The 17,155-nt window shown below is 40.1% G+C and overlaps 1 protein-coding gene across 6 annotated transcripts in view; it reads right to left on the bottom strand.

The window, feature by feature from the left end:
• LOC128212974 (aminopeptidase O-like) overlaps nucleotides 1-16,045 on the bottom strand; it is a 53,543-nt gene extending 37,498 nt beyond the window's left edge. For 5 of the 6 annotated variants that reach the window (XR_008257653.1, XM_052918402.1, XM_052918405.1 and 2 more), the window contains exons 1-6: nucleotides 15,939-16,045; nucleotides 13,933-14,790; nucleotides 13,385-13,551; nucleotides 12,990-13,107; nucleotides 7,137-7,346; nucleotides 5,044-5,230 (exon numbers count right to left, since the gene is read on the bottom strand). Coding sequence is in view for 5 of the 6 variants with exons in the window: in XM_052918402.1 (XP_052774362.1) it covers nucleotides 5,044-5,230; nucleotides 7,137-7,346; nucleotides 12,990-13,107; nucleotides 13,385-13,551; nucleotides 13,933-14,639 (1,389 nt within the window). In the remaining variant the exon portion in view is untranslated. Of the gene's footprint in view, nucleotides 1-5,043; nucleotides 5,231-7,136; nucleotides 7,347-12,989; nucleotides 13,108-13,384; nucleotides 13,552-13,932; nucleotides 15,065-15,938 lie in introns of all 6 variants that reach the window. The other variant, XM_052918403.1, reaches the window with a different exon arrangement.
• Between the last annotated feature and the right edge of the window lie 1,110 nt (nucleotides 16,046-17,155).

Here is a 17,155-nt window from a genome sequence, read left to right as displayed (position 1 = left end):
TTGCCCCGGCGTGTATAATGCCCTCACTTTCATTGACCCGGTGTGTATGATCTCACTTTCATTGCCCCGGCGTGTATAATGACCTTACTTTCATTGACCCGGTGTTTATAATGACCTCACTTTCATTGCCCCGGTGTTTATAATGACCTCACTTTCATTGACCCGGTGTGTATAATGACCTCACTTTCATTGACCCGGTGTTTATAATGACCTCACTTTCATTGCCCCGGTGTTTATAATGACCTCACTTTCATTGACCCGGTGTGTATAATGACCTCACTTTCATTGCCCCGGTGTTTATAATGACCTCACTTTCATTGACCCGGTGTTTATAATGACCTCACTTTCATTGACCCGGTGTGTATAATGACCTCACTTTCATTGACCCGGTGTTTATAATGACCTCACTTTCATTGCCCCGGTGTGTATAATGACCTCACTTTCATTGCCCCGGTGTTTATAATGACCTCACTTTCATTGCCCCGGTGTTTATAATGACCTCACTTTCATTGACCCGGCATGTATAATGACCTCACTTTCATTGCCCCGGTGTGTATAATGACCTCACTTTCATTTTCCCGGCATTTATAATGACCTCACTTTCATTGCCCAGGCATGAATAATGACCTCACTTTTATTGACCCGGCGTGTATAATGACCTCACTTTCACTGCCCCGTCATGTATAATGACCTCACTTTCATTGACCCGGTGTGTATAATGACCTCACTCTCATTGCCCTGGCATGTATAATGATCTCACATTCATTGACCAGGCGTGTATAATGCCCTCACTTTCATTGCCCCGGCGTGTATAATGACCTCACTTTCATTGCCCCGGCGTGTATAATGACCTCACTTTCATTGCCCCGGCGTGTATTATGACCTAACTTTCATTATCCCGGCGTGTATAATGACCTCACTTTCATTGAGCCGGCGTGTATAATGACTTCACTTTCATTGCCCCGGCGTGTATAATAACCTCACTTTCATTGCCCCAGCGTGTATAATGCCCTCACTTTTATTGCCCCAGTGTGTGTAAAACCCTCATTGGACTTTCATTGACCCGGTGTGTATGACCTCACTTTCATTGCCCCGGTGTGTATAATGACCTCACTTTCATCACCCTGGCATGTATAATGACCTCACTTTCATCACCCTGGCGTGTATAATGACCTCACTTTCATCACCCTGGCATGTATAATGACCTCACTTTCATCACCCTGGCATGTATAATGACCTCACTTTCATTGCCCAGTGTTTATAATGACCTCACTTTCATTGACTTGGCGTGTATAATGACCTCACTTTCATTGCCCCCGTGTGTATAATGACCTCACTTTCATTGCACCGGCGTGTATAATGACCTCACTTTCATTGCCCCGGCATTTATAATGACCTCACTATCAATGCCCAGGCATGTATAATGACCTCACTTTCATTGACCCGGCGTGTATAATGACCTCACTTTCACTGCCCCGGCGTGTATAATGACCTCACTTTCATTGACCCGGTGTGTATAATGACCTCACTCTCATTGCCCTGGCGTGTATAATGACCTCACTTTCATTGACCAGGCGTGTATAATGACCTCACTCTCATTGCCCCGGCGTGTATAATGACCTCACTTTCATTGCCCCAGTGTGTATAATGAATTCACCTTCATTTCCCATGCGTGAATAATGACCTCACTTTCATTGACCCGGTGTGTATAATGACCTCACTTTCATTGCCCCGGCATGTATAATGACCTCACTTTCATTGACCCGGCGTGTATAATGCCCTCACTCTCATTGCCCCGGCGTGTATAATGACCTCACTTTCATTGCCCCAGTGTGTGTATAATGACCTTATTTTCATTGACCCGGCGTGTATAATGACTTAACTTTCATTGCCACCCCGTGTATTATGACCTAACTTTCATTGTCCCGGTGTGTATAATGACCTCACTTTCATTGACCCGGCGTGTATAATGACTTCACTTTCATTGCCCCGGCGTGTATAATGACTTCACTTTCATTGCCCCGGCGTGTATAATAACCTCACTTTCATTGCCCCAGCGTGTATAATGCCCTCACTTTTATTGCCCCAGTGTGTATAATCCCCTCATTGGACTTTCATTGACCCGGTGTGTATGACCTCACTTTCATTGCCCCGTTGTGTATAATGACCTCACTTTCATCACCCTGGCATGTATAATGACCTCACCTTCATTTCCCATGCGTGAATAATGACCTCACTTTCATTGCCCCGGTGTTTATAATGACCTCACTTTCATTGACCTGGCGTGTATAATGACCTCACTTTCATTGCCCCCGTGTGTATAATGACCTCACTTTCATTGCACCGGCGTGTATAATGACCTCACTTTCATTGCCCCAGCGTTTATAATGACCTCACTTTCATTGCCCAGGCATGTATAATGACCTCACTTTCATTGACCCGGCGTGTATAATGACCTCACTTTCACTGCCCCGGCGTGTATAATGACCTCACTTTCATTGACCCGGCATGTATAATGACCTCACTTTCATTGACCAGGCGTGTATAATGCCCTCACTCTCATTGCCCCGGCGTATATAATGCCCTCACTTTCATTGCCCCAGTGTGTATAATGAATTCACCTTCGTTTTCCATGCGTGTATAATGACCTCACTTTCATTGCCCCAGCGTGTGTATAATGACCTCATTTTCATTGACCCGGCGTGTATAATGACCTCACTTTCATTGCACCAATGTGTTTAATGACCTCACTTTCATTTACCCGGCGTGTATAATGACCTCACTTTTATTGCCCAGGCATGTATAATGACCTCACTTTCATTGCCCCAGCGTGTATAATGCCCTCACTTTTATTGCCCCGGCGTGTATAATGCCCTCACTTTCATTGACCCGGCGTGTATGACCTCACTTTCATTGCCCCGGCGTGTATAATGACCTCACTTTCATCACCCCGGCGTGTATAATGACCTCACTTCCATTGCCCCAGTGTGTATAATGAATTAACCTTCAATTTCCATGCGTGAATAATGACCTCACTTTCATTGCCCCGTTGTTTATAAAGACCTCACTTTCATTGACCCGGCGTGTATAATGACCTCACTTTCATTGTCCCGGCGTGTATAATGACCTATCTTTCATTGCCCCGGCGTGTATAATGACCTAACTTTCATTGTTCCGGCGTGTATAATGACCTAACTTTCATTGACCTGGCGTGTATAATGCCTTCACCTTCATTGCCTATGCGTGTAAAATGCCCTCACCTTCACTGTCGATGCATGTATAATGCCTTCACCTTTATTGCCCATGCATGTATTATGCCCTCACCTTTATTGCCTATGCGTGTATAATGCCTTCAACTTCATTGCCTATGCTTGTATTATGATTTCCCATGGGTGTATAATGCACTCACCTTCATTGCCTATGCATGTAAAATGCCTTCACCTTCATTGTCGATGCATGTATAATGCCTTCACCTTCATTGTCGATGCGTGTATAATGCCTACACCTTCAATGCCCACACCTTAATTCCCATGTGTGAATAATGCCCTCACCATCAGTGCTCGTGGATGTATAGTGCCCTCACCTATATTGCCCGTGGATGTTTCATTTCCTTAACTTAAGTGCCTGTGCATGTATTACTTCCACACGTTTAGTGCCTGTGCATGTATTACTTCCACACGTTTAGTGCCTGTGCATGTATTACTTCCACATGTTTAGTGCCTGTATTACTTCCACACGTTTAGTGCCTGTGCATGTATTACTTCCTCGCCTTTAGTGCCTGTGCATGTATTACTTCCACACGGTTAGTGCCTGTGCGTGTATTACTTCCTCGCCTTTAGTGCTGTGCGTGTATTACTTCCGCACCTTTAGTGCCTGTGCGTGTATTACTCGGCACCTTAAGTGCCTGTGCGAGTATTATTTCTGCATCTTTAGTGCCTGTGCATGTATTACTGCCTCACCTTTAGTGCCTGTGTGTGTATTGCTTCCGCACCTTTAGTGCGTGTGCGTGTATTACTCGGCACCTTAAGTGCCTGTGCGAGTATTACTTCCACATCTTTAGTGCCTGTGCGTGTATTACACCCCCATCTTTAGTGCCTGTGCGTGTATTACTGCCTCACCTTTAGTGCCTGTGCGTGTATTACACCCCCATCTTTAGTGCCTGTGCGTGTATTACACCCCCATCTTTAGTGCCTGTGCGTGTATTACTGCCTCACCTTTAGTGCGTGTGTGTGTATTACACCCGCACCTTAAGCGCCTGTGCGTGTATCACTGCCTCACCTTTAGTGCCTGTGTGTGTATTGCTCTGCACCTTTAGTGCGTGTGCGTGTATTACACCCCCACCTTAAGCGCCTGTGCGAGTATTACTTCCTTACCATTAGTACCTATGCGTGTAATACTTCCTCACCTTTAGTGCATGTGCGTGCATTACTTCCTCACCTTTAGTGCCTGTGCGTGTATTACACCCCCACCTTAAGTGCCTGTGCGAGTATTACTTCCTTACCATTAGTACCTATGCGTGTAATACTTTCTCACCTTTAGTGCCTGTGTGTGTATTGCTCTGCACCTTTAGTGCGTGTGCGTGTAATACTTTCTCACCTTTAGTGCATGTGCGTGCATTACTTCCTCACCTTTAGTGCCTGTGTGTGTATTGCTCTGCACCTTTAGTGCCTGTGCGTGTATTACACCCCCACCTTAAGCGCCTGTGCATGTATTACTTCCTTACCATTAGTACCTATGCGTGCATTACTTCCTCACCTTTAGTGCCTGTGCGTGTATTACTTCCGCATCTTTAGTGCGTGTGTGTGTATTACACCACCAGCTTTAGTGCATGTGGGTGTATTGCATCCACATCTTTACTGACTGTGCGTGTACTACTTCCTCACCTTTAGAGCTTGTGCGTGTATTACACTCCCAACTTTAGTGCCTGTGGGTGTATTACACCCCCACCTTTAGTGCCTGTGGGTGTATTACACCCCCACCTTTAGTGCCTGTGGGTGTATTACACCCCCACCTTTAGTGCCTGTGGGTGTATTACTTCCTCACCTTAAGGGCCTGTGCGTGAAATACGTCCTCCATGTAGGTAGCAAACCCCTCACTGATCCATTCCTCGTGCCAGTCACGTGCACCAATCACCAACCCGAACCATGTGTGACTCAACTCATGCGCAAACCGTACCAGCATTTCACCATCGTCAGACAGCACTGACTGGGACAGGAACATCAGACTTGGACTGTAGAGATTAAATCCTTTATTTGAGTCTTGAACTTTTAAGAAGAATATACATGTAATTATAATAACCTTCAGCATATAGGTTAATATTCTGATCAATGTGTTAAGGCTACAAGTCCACCTCTGACAAAAGAGGTATTGGGTTTGTTAATCTTAGACACTGAATTTTATCGACACTAAATGATCAAGAAGTGTTATTCTTGCATACTAATTACTTGAGATATACTCTTAAGTAAGTAATTATTGCACTAAATGTGTGCAAAGAATCTGTATAAACGCAGGGGTTTAAAGCAGCTAGTACAATTCCCATCAGAAGCATTTCATTTATACTTCATGAACCCTTATCGTTTTTCACTGTGTTTTCATTATGACTAAAATGTTTGAAACATCATCTTGTAGCCTAAATGAGGTTTTGTTCATCCTAATTTCTGACAGAATATGTTTGTCATCGTGATCGCAATACTGATATAACTACTGGCATCAGAACCCCTTGCTGATCACAATACTGATATAACTACTGCCATCAGAACCCCTTGCTGATCACAATACTGATATAACTACTGGCATCAGAACCCCTTGCTGATCGCAATACTGATATAACTACTGGTGTCAGAACCACTCGCTGATCGCAATACTGATATAACTACTGGTGTCAGAACCACTCGCTGATCGCAATACTGATATAACTACTGGTGTCAGAACCACTCGCTGATCGCAATACTGATATAACTACTGGTGTCAGAACCACTCGCTGATCGCAATACTGATATAACTACTGGTGTCAGAACCACTCGCTGATCGCAATACTGATATAACTACTGGTGTCAGAACCACTCGCTGATCGCAATACTGATATAACTACTGGTGTCAGAACCACTCGCTGATCGCAATACTGATATAACTACTGGTGTCAGAACCACTCGCTGATCACAATACTGATATAACTACTGGTGTCAGAACCACTTGCTGATCACAATACTGATATAACTACTGGTGTCAGAACCACTTGATGATCCCAATACTGATATAACTACTGGTGTCAGAACCACTTGCTGATCGCAATATTGATATAACTACTGGTGTCAGAACCACTTGCTGATCCCAATACTGATATAACTACTGGTGTCAGAACCACTCGCTGATCACAATACTGATATAACTACTGGTGTCAGAACCACTCGCTGATCGCAATACTGATATAACTACTGGTGTCAGAACCACTCGCTGATCGCAATACTGATATAACTACTGGTGTCAGAACCACGCGATGATTGCAATACTGATATAACTACTGGTGTCAGAACCACTTGATGATCACAATACTGATATAACTACTGGTGTCAGAACCACTCGATGATCACAATACTGATATAACTACTGGTGTCAGAACCACTCGATGATCCCAATACTGATATAACTACTGGTGTCAGAACCACTCGCTGATCCCAATACTGATATAACTACTGGTGTCAGAACCACTCGCTGATCGCAATACTGATATAACTACTGGTGTCAGAACCACTCGATGATCGTAATAATTAATATTTTCCAGATAAAAAGAAGTTCAATTCTAGTTTTAAGAATAGAAAACGGGGTGACAAATTTGATAAGTTATAATATGACTTTTTGACCACCGTCGTTGGATATCTGCGACTAACACATTACATTATACTTCTTTCATTAACAAAAAGAAGGGCAATGTTATGGGTTGACCGTGAGCGTCCAACGATGTTTGACCAATGACAACTGTAAATTTACATAATTATGTTATTTATTTTAGAAATACATTTCCATTTTAAACCAGATTATCGAACACAAATGGAGGACAGATATTCAGTTATACTAGCAGTTAATGAATACCTAGCATACAAACAGAATTATGCATTTACTTGTTACATGTAACAAACCTGGCCATTCCAAGACTAGGAAAGTTATCTGGAACAACCAGTATGTCCAGCCGCCGGAACGGATATTGGCCCAAGACATCATAGGAGGCTTCCAGGCATTTGGGCACGTAGGAACCAAGCAATTTCACAGCCTTCTCAAAATGTTTTTCAGGAGAAAACAGTCTGCATGGGAACAGTTTCTCGCTATGGACATTTCCATCTTCCACAGTACTGTAATCAATATAAAATTTCGTTAAAAATTATTTTCATAAAATATTGATAATTCAAAGAAGAACAAAAATATTCCAGCCATAGCAGATACATTGAATAATTTAATATCTTTAATAAAAATATAATAAGAATATGTTTTATTTATTATTTCAATACTGTTAGTTGTGTATCATACATTCCGGTACGTAATTTTTAAAAGAAATGCCTGAAGTACTACCTTGCACCACCAAACGCTCTAGCTTGCACCACCTAATGTTTTACCTTGCACCATCTAAAGCTCTACCCTGCACCACCTACAGCTCTACCTTATATTTGTTAAATCTCTACCTTGTACCACAAACATCTCTACCTTGCACCACTTAATGCTCTACCTTACACCACCTAAAGCTCTACCATGTACCTGTTGAATATATTCCTTGTACAACTTACAGCTATACCTTGTACCACCTAAAGCTCTTCCTTGTACTACATCAAGCTCTTCCTTGTACTACATCAAGCTCTTCCTTGTACTACATCAAGCTCTTCCTTGTACTACATCAAGCTCTTCCTTGTACTACATCAAGCTCTTCCTTGTTCTACATCAAGCTCTTCCTTGCACCAAATAAAGCTATACATTGTACCACATCAAGCTACACTTTATACCAGCTAAAACTCTACCTTGCACCATCTAAATCTCTCCCTTGTTCCACCTGCAGCTCTTCCTTGTATGTCCCACAGCTCTACCTTGTACCACCTAAACCTCTAACTTATACCACCTAAAGCTCTTCCTTTTGCTACCTCAAGCTCTACCTTGCATCATCTAAAGCTATACCTTGTACCACAAAAAGCTCTACTTTATACCACCTTACGCTCTACCTTGTACTATCTCATACTGGCTGTAACTTATACCACCTAAACCTCTACCTTGCACCACCTAAAGCTCTACATTGTACCACCTAAAGCTTTAACTTATACCACATAAAGCTCTACATTGCACCACCTAAAGCTCTACCTTGTATCTGTTTAATCTACTACTAGTACCACCTACAGCTCTACCTTGAGCCACCCAAAGCTCTACCTTGTATCTGTTTAATATCTTCCTTGTATCACCTACAGCTCTACCTTGTACCACCTAAAGCTCTACCTTGAACCACCTAAAGCTCTACCTTGTCCCTGTTAAATATCTTCCTTGTACCACCTACATCTCTACCTTGAGCCACCCAAATCTCTACCTTGTATCTGTTTAATATCTTCCTTGTATCACCTACAGCTCTACCTTGCACCACCTAAAGCTCTACCTTGTATCTGTTTAATCTACTCCTAGTACCACCTAAAGCTCTACCTTGAACCACCTAAAGCTCTACCTTGTCCCTGTTAAATATCTTCCTTGTACCACCTACAGCTCTACCTTGTACCACCTAAAGCTCTACCTCATACCTGTTAAATATCTTCCTAGACCCACCTATAGATCTACCTTGTACCACCTAAAGCTCTACCTTGCACCACCTTAAGCTCTACTTTGTACCACCTTAAGCTCTACCTTGCACTTCCTAAAGCTCTTCCTCGCACGACCTAAAGCTCTCTCTTGTTCTACATCAAACTCTACCTTGTACTACCTCAAGTTCTACCTTGCAACACCTAAAGCTCTATCTTATACCTGTTCAATCTCTACATTGCAGGACCTCAAGCTCTACCTAGTACCACCTCAAGCTCTACCTTGTACCACCTAAAGCTCTACCTAACACCACCTAAAGCTCTACCTAGTATCATCTAAAGCTCTAACTTGCACTACCTAAATCTTTACCTTGTACCACCTAAAGCTCTACCTTGTACCACCTAAAGCTCTAACTTGCACTACCTAAGCTCTACCTAGTACCACCTAAAGCTCTAACTTGCACTACCTAAAGTTCTACCTAGTACCACCTAAAGCTCTAACTTGCACTACCTAAAGCTCTACATTGAACTACCAAAAGCTCTACCATCCATTACCTAAATATCTACCTTGCCACACCTAAATTACTACCATGTACCACCTAAAGCACTACCTTGTATCACCTAAAACCTTGTGTCACCTAAAGCTCTATTTTTTACCACCTAAAGGTCCACCTAAAGCTCCACCTTAATTTTTAAATTGCACAACCTAAAGCTCTACCTTGCACCACCTAAAGCTCTTCCTTGTACCATTTTAATCTCTTACTTGCACAACCTTAATCTCTAACATTCACCACATAAAGCTCTACCTTGCACCACCTAAAGCTCTTCCTTGTACCATCTTAATCTTTACCTTGTACAGCCTTAATCTCTAACTTTCACAACCTAAAGCTCTACCTTGCACCACCTAAAGCTCTTCCTTGTACCACCTTAATCTCTAACTTGCACAACCTTAATCTCTAACTTTCACAACCTAAAGCTCTACCTTGCACCACCTAAAGCTCTTCCTTGTACCACCTTAATCTCTAACTTGCACAACCTTTAGCTCTACCTTGCACCACATAAAGCTCTACCTTGTATAGCCTAAAGCTCTTCCTTGCACTACCTAAAGCTCTACCTTGCACCACCTTAAACACTTCTTGCACCACCTATAGCTCTATTTGTACCAGCTAAAGCTCTACCTTGAACCACCTGAAGCTCTACTTTTACCAGCTAAAGCTCTTTCTTATACCACCTAAAGTTCTACCTTGTAATCTACCTTGTATTTGCTAAAGCTCTACCTTATACCACCAAAAGATCTACCTTGCACCAACTAAAAACACTACTTGTACCAGCAAAAGCTCTACCTTGCACCAGTTAAAGCTCTACCTTGTACCAACGAAAGATCTCATTGCACCACCTAAAACACTACTTGAACCAGCTAAAGCTCTACCTTGAACCACCAGAAGCTCTACCTTGCACCAGCTAAAACTCTACTTGTATCAGCTTAAGCTCTATCTTAAACCAGCTCAAACTCTACCTTGCACCAGTTAAAGCTCTACCTTGTACCACCAAAAGCTCTACCTTGAACCACCTTAAACACTACCTGTGCCAGCTAAAGCTCTACCTTGAACCACCTAAAGCTCTACTTGTACCAGCTAAAGCTCTATCTTGTAACACATAAAGCTCTACCTTGCACCAGCTAAAGCTCTACCTTGCACCAGCTAAAGCTCTACCTTGCACCACCTAAAGCTCTTCCTTGTACCACCTTAATCTCTAACTTGCACAACCTTAATCTCTAACTTTCACAACCTAAAGCTCTACCTTGCACCACCTAAAGCTCTTCCTTGTACCACTTTAATCTCTAACTTGCACAACCTTTAGCTCTACCTTGCACCACATAAAGCTCTACCTTGTATAGCCTAAAGCTCTTCCTTGCACTACCTAAAGCTCTACCTTGCACCACCTTAAACACTTCTTGCACCACCTATAGCTCTATTTGTACCAGCTAAAGCTCTACCTTGAACCACCTGAAGCTCTACTTTTACCAGCTAAAGCTCTTTCTTATACCACCTAAAGTTCTACCTTGTAATCTACCTTGTATTTGCTAAAGCTCTACCTTATACCACCAAAAGATCTACCTTGCACCAACTAAAAACACTACTTGTACCAGCAAAAGCTCTACCTTGCACCAGTTAAAGCTCTACCTTGTACCAACGGAAGATCTCATTGCACCACCTAAAACACTACTTGAACCAGCTAAAGCTCTACCTTGAACCACCAGAAGCTCTACCTTGCACCAGCTAAAACTCTACTTGTATCAGCTTAAGCTCTATCTTAAACCAGCTCAAACTCTACCTTGCACCAGTTAAAGCTCTACCTTGTACCACCAAAAGCTCTACCTTGAACCACCTTAAACACTACCTGTGCCAGCTAAAGCTCTACCTTGAACCACCTGAAGCTCTACTTGTACCAGCTAAAGCTCTATCTTGTAACACATAAAGCTCTACCTTGCACCAGCTAAAGCTCTACCTTGCACCAGCTAAAGCTCTACCTTGAATCACCGAAAGCTCTACTTGTACCAGCTTAAGCTCTACCGTGTACAACCGAAAGCTGTACCTTGCACCACCATAAACACTATTTGTACCAGCTAAATTTCTTGCATGAACCACCTGAAGGTCTACTTGTACCAGCTAAAGCGCTACCTTGAACCACCTGAAGCAGTATTGTTTTTAAATAACCAACAGTCAAATTTAATGAACTTCAAAGACCAGAAAAATCACTACACTGTGGATGAAAAGTTGAAATACACAACTCTTAACACCAGCTTAAGATATAAATGAATCCCAAATTATGAGAGCCTTATCACACATTCTAGACGACAGACCAGCATTAATAAAAGCAGTGTACAGTAAAACTGCGGTCGTATGAACAAGCGGTCGTTCGAGAACCGGCGTTCCCTCGAGGTCGGAGCTTGGTCCCGAACTTTTTTCCTTCTATTTTCATATAAAATGTACCCACGCTGCATCGAAACCTAATTATGTCGAGGAGTCGAGCAATATTCTCAGTCCCAAGTACACAAATCATGCACAAAACCTTATGGCTCCCTCGAGGTCATAATTTCACACTTTTTCCTGAGTGTGTTCCAAAATAAACAAACAATTGCTAGGTATTAAAATTTTTGCAAGTTGTAAAAATTGCAATCACAGTTGAAAGGCAACTTGATAAGGTGTGAAAACCGTTTAGCACTGTTAATGCATGACTGATATAAGTTGATATGGGCATTTTAGAAGATAATTATAAGAAGTTAATGACAAGAAATTAATTGTGAGAAATGTAAATGAGTAATAAAAATATGAATTAACACTACCATATCGATCCAACATCGGAATCTCTGAAAAGAATTCCTTTTTGTCACTTTTCTTTGCAATATGGCAATTTTTTTTAAAATGAAAAAATCTATTTATTCATTTATTGAAATTTCTTTTACATTTTATATTTAGTATACATATAGTAAACGATAGTCTTTGAACATATGAGCGATTTTCACAATGCAACACATAATCGGTGTCTTGGTAAACAGACTACTTCAAACTTAAAATACACTGAAATGTATTTCATAACAGACTGGAGAATTGAAAATCAGGTCGTTCGAAACATCGGTTCCCTTGAGGTTTAGACTCGGTCCCCGGCGACCTCGAGTGATCGCAGTTTTACTGTAATTTCAAAATTCTGGAAAAAGTAGTGTAGATGTACTTTCAAAAATACTGACAAAAAGGTTTAATAAAATAAAATAATAATACATTTTACTAAGTACTGCTGACATGGACATTGATTTTCCAAATATATTTTATTTATTTTGACTTTAACAGTATGAAAGAGGCATGTCTGTTATGGGGTTTGAATAAAAGCTCATTTGTCAAGACGATTCAGCATAAAATGATAGCCTCCTTAAATATTCCTAATCTCTATATTCTAAGGAAAATTTCACAATACACTGTAATAAAGTGAGTGCAAGTTTTGACTTCAGGCATATTGATATATAAAATTACCATGCACCAGTATTTATGATCAAATATTGAATAGAAATTGCAAAACAAATTAATATCAGCTTGAATTACAGTAGAAAATAAGAACTTAAAACTTTTTTGGCGTGATAACTCATCACTGTCTAAACAACCCACTAGATGACGCTAAAAATAATGTTATAATATATTAAATAGAATTTAAAAATGACACATTAATGGAGAGCACCTGAATTCCTGCTTGTTTGTTTGTGTTATGATGTCCTTCTGCTTCCAGGAGCCAACAGCCAGCGCCAAGGTTGAACTAGGCATCACAATCGAGCTAGAAAAGGAATACGTCTTCAATCCTGAAATATAAATTTTATACCACAGGTTGTATTTCTTAAAATGTACTCAATTAACATATATTGCAAAAATTGCCACAAAAGCAAACCCACTGATCTGTTATATGGTTTAGACGTATTTACTGATGTACTCTGAAGAAAATGATTCAACCAAAAGCTATTTAATGAAAATAGGCTATTTTCATTTCAAGCATTTTACAGATTATATATATAGATGTGTAGCAAACGGTTTAATATGATTGGAGTTTTCAGATTCAAACCAACGACAAGTATGACTCACCAGAATCACATTGTGAGACAGTAGGATTGTCATCTCCTGTCATGAGTACAGTGTAGTCTGGCTGGCAGGAAATGTGAGCATGCCATGTTGCCATGGCTCCAGGGACATCCTGGCTTGGAAACAAGGAACGGTTGTTCAGGTAGTGGCCATGAGTGAACACACATTGGCTGCAATAGAGACCATGAATGGGCACACATTGGCTGTAATATAGACCATGAATGAACACATATTGGCTGCAATATGGACCATAAATGTACACACATACATTATTTTGTGAAAGAGCTAGTCATGTCAAGAATTTGTATATTTTTCTAGAAATTCATTGCTTTTTTATACATTAATGTCATCTATTTATCAAATTGGGATTACTTTTTTTAGAAAATGGACATTTGGAAGGCAGTAAATTGCAACAAAATTATTGCTATATGTAACTTGATAATCAGAGTTTAATATGCAAAACATAACATTGTTTGTGTTCACCGTACTGAAATTTAGAATGATGAATACGGAGTAAACATAATTGTATATTCTTATTTTAATTAACTTACATTTCATCCTGAGATTTGGTCCATTTGATAGATTCTCCTGAAGGACTTGTATGGTAATTCACTTCAATGAGCTGAGGGAATGCAAATGGGCATATAATGTCTTGCTTCCAAATCTGAACACTCTGAACACCTGCTTGAAACCGTAATGATATCTTTTCTGCAGATTTCCAAATGGATTTTAAGTCCATGAGATTCACATCTTTAAGCTTGATGAGATCACAATTTACACCTGAGTATGCTTCAACTAGAGAATTAACATTACATTCCTTTCCAACAACAATTTCATTCACAGAAGACACTTGAAACAAAGATGAGTCTAAGACAAGAGAGAAGTCTTCAGAGAATTCCTGCCTCTCTGGTGTACAAAAACAAGATGTAGAAACATTTGGTGATTGTTTATCTCTTCTATAATCGTCTGACAAGTGTGATGACTCTGACTTTTTTTCATTAAGATTACAATCCGAGCCACAAGGTGATGTACTCAGGACACCTTCCTCCTTTTGTGATGACTTGCATAACAACGGCCTACAGATGAGAAGTATAGACCCGGAAAAACATTTCTCCTCCATATCACATGTGAGGTCCAGCACATAGTGGCAAACAAGGATTTTGTCATTGTTTGACAAAAGATGGAGGTCAAAATTGTTAGAGTCATTTTTACTATTCATTTTGACTTTCAGCTCAGAAACAGGTTGCAATCTTGTCATAAAACCATCTCATTATATCTTTGACAGCATACATCCATATCATCCCTGCTGTGTTAGCAATAGCTTCTTATCAACCAATGATTCACTAATAATTGTGAGGTCCTTTTCTCACATCAAAGGTGTACTGCCCTTTCATCTTTTTTTCCAACCCCTGTAGACAAAACATAATGCAAGTGGGGACTGCTCATCACTTTTATATCACCTCTACCACTAGGCTTTAAAGGAATTACAGATACATGTACTCATGGGGTTAGATAACGATTTTGTAAGTCCAGCTACAATTTTCCTAAGATATCTCTAAATATGTATATATAGCATGTCCTTTTATTCAATCTACATAAACTTAATCTGGTTGACAGTGGTCGAAATTAGCACAAGCCCGCAAGCACTGCACTGGTAAAATGTCTTCCAGACTTGCTCAAATTCTGAATTTTTTATAGCAGGTCTAGTTTAAAAATTTGATGCCAAGCAATAGCATAAGAATTTGGGCTTGTTCATCCAAAAGTCTAATTTCGATGACTGGGTTGACATAAATAATTGAAGGAATAATCCAGACCAGGAGTCAAAACTTCCAGTACAAACCCTGTATAGAGGCAGAAGGTAAGGACCTGTAGGATATGATACTGAATGAAAGACACAAACATACAAACATGGCACAACCGGACAACACACATACCAAATTAGTTTTATTAATAAGTGCCTTAGAACGTCAGAACACTACTTAAGTTTACATAACCTTACACTTATCCCTACAATTCAATTTCTTGTGATAAAAACGCAAATACATTAGTCACAAGACATTTGTTGACTGAAAAGTGTCAAACTTTTTTTTGGCAGACAGATTTTATTAATACTGCATAATAAGATTGTAAAAATAATTTTGGACTACAAGTAACTTTGACATCATGTTTTTATATTGTTTAGGGTTAAGATATTGGTAATTGCCATCACAAAACACCTTGATGTAGGTTATAAGAACCCTTAACTCTCAGTTCTTATACCCCAGACAATATTTAGCTATGGTAGCTATTACGTAGAAAAAAATGTAATGTAAGTTATTGTTTTATGTTCCATAATGTGACAAACTGCTCCCAAAATGATTTTTTTCACGGTTTACTTTACCCATCAGTGGCTACAGTACAGCCTACAACAGGCAACTATTACAGCAAGCCAGGGGCAGCTGTTGGGCTCTGCATCATACATCAAGGTGTCTGTGTTTGCCATAACTTAAGGACCGACGAATTCTAATACATGCTTTATCTATATGTTTATAAAGATCTATTTTGAAGAGTTTCATACAAAAAATATTGAGTGATTTTCACGAAAGTTAGAGCTGAGAATTATGTCAATTAACAAGTTAAAGCTTTGATTGAAAATAACAAAATTGCTTTTAAGGGAAACAACTATTGTTTGGTCCGGTTACATTCCACTAAAAATACGGGCGATGCTATTTCCCGGTCCCGGTCTCATCCGGTCCCGGTCTCCTCCGGTCTCTGTTTTCCAAATTTTATAGTAGCTATCGGGCGTGATAAAAAAGGTGTTAATGACCGCAGGGGGTAATAGGATTACAAAAGATTACAGTTGATTAAAACATTAGATATTTGATGATAATTATGTCACCATTTATTTCATATTTTATATCAATAAAACATATAATAAATTAAGGCAAAGATAAAAACATGAAATATGCACATGCACTAAAATTAATGTCATGAAGAACAAAAACATTGTGTGTGTGTGTGTGTGTGTTTTATATATATATATATATATATATATATATATATATATATATATATATATATATATATATATATATATATATATATACCAATCGGAACTCCTCGGCTAGTATCAAGATATGGCTTGAAGCTTGCCGGAGATGGCCGAGTTGTTACGATTGAATATATATACTTGAAATACGGTAACTACATGTATCACAAGACCACAATCTCACGTAAAATCGTGCCAACAAGAGTAATTAATATAATGTTGTAATAACTTGTTTCACAATCGTTGTCGAATAATTATGTTTAAACTAAACTATCTAGAGTTAACGGGTTCGCCGTCTGTTTTGCTATGTGTACTCATCGAGTTTCAGTACTATCATAATTCCTCTGATGAACAACATTAGGATGACCTAACGGCAATAGAGTCGCTTAAACAGTAAGCATTAGTTAGATACATGTAGTGGTGCACCCATTCGGGGATGAAAGCGAAACGGTTCTAATCATGTGCCCCCCCCCCCCCCCAAATTGTCTGAAACTCGCCCCTTAGATCCCCTTGAAATCGAAAAGTATGTTTGAAGGTATTTATCGTAATGTCTCGACATAACAGTGGACACTGTTGAAGACTGGAGTTGGGACAGGGCTGTCAGCGGCGTTACTAACGACGCGAGACAGTATGAAACCCTTCTCAAGTTACTGGATCTTTTACGTGCACCAGTATATACATGTAGCTATGTCACACGGGTCTCCCTTTTAAGACTATGATTTAAGTTCTTTTGAGGTGTGAGGCGT

Source organism: Mya arenaria, chromosome 13 (genome assembly GCF_026914265.1).
Source record: "Mya arenaria isolate MELC-2E11 chromosome 13, ASM2691426v1".
In the NCBI taxonomy this organism is placed as follows: domain Eukaryota; kingdom Metazoa; phylum Mollusca; class Bivalvia; order Myida; family Myidae; genus Mya; species Mya arenaria.
Note: the sequence above shows the minus strand (reverse complement) of the source record. Positions and strands in the feature narration are given on the sequence as shown.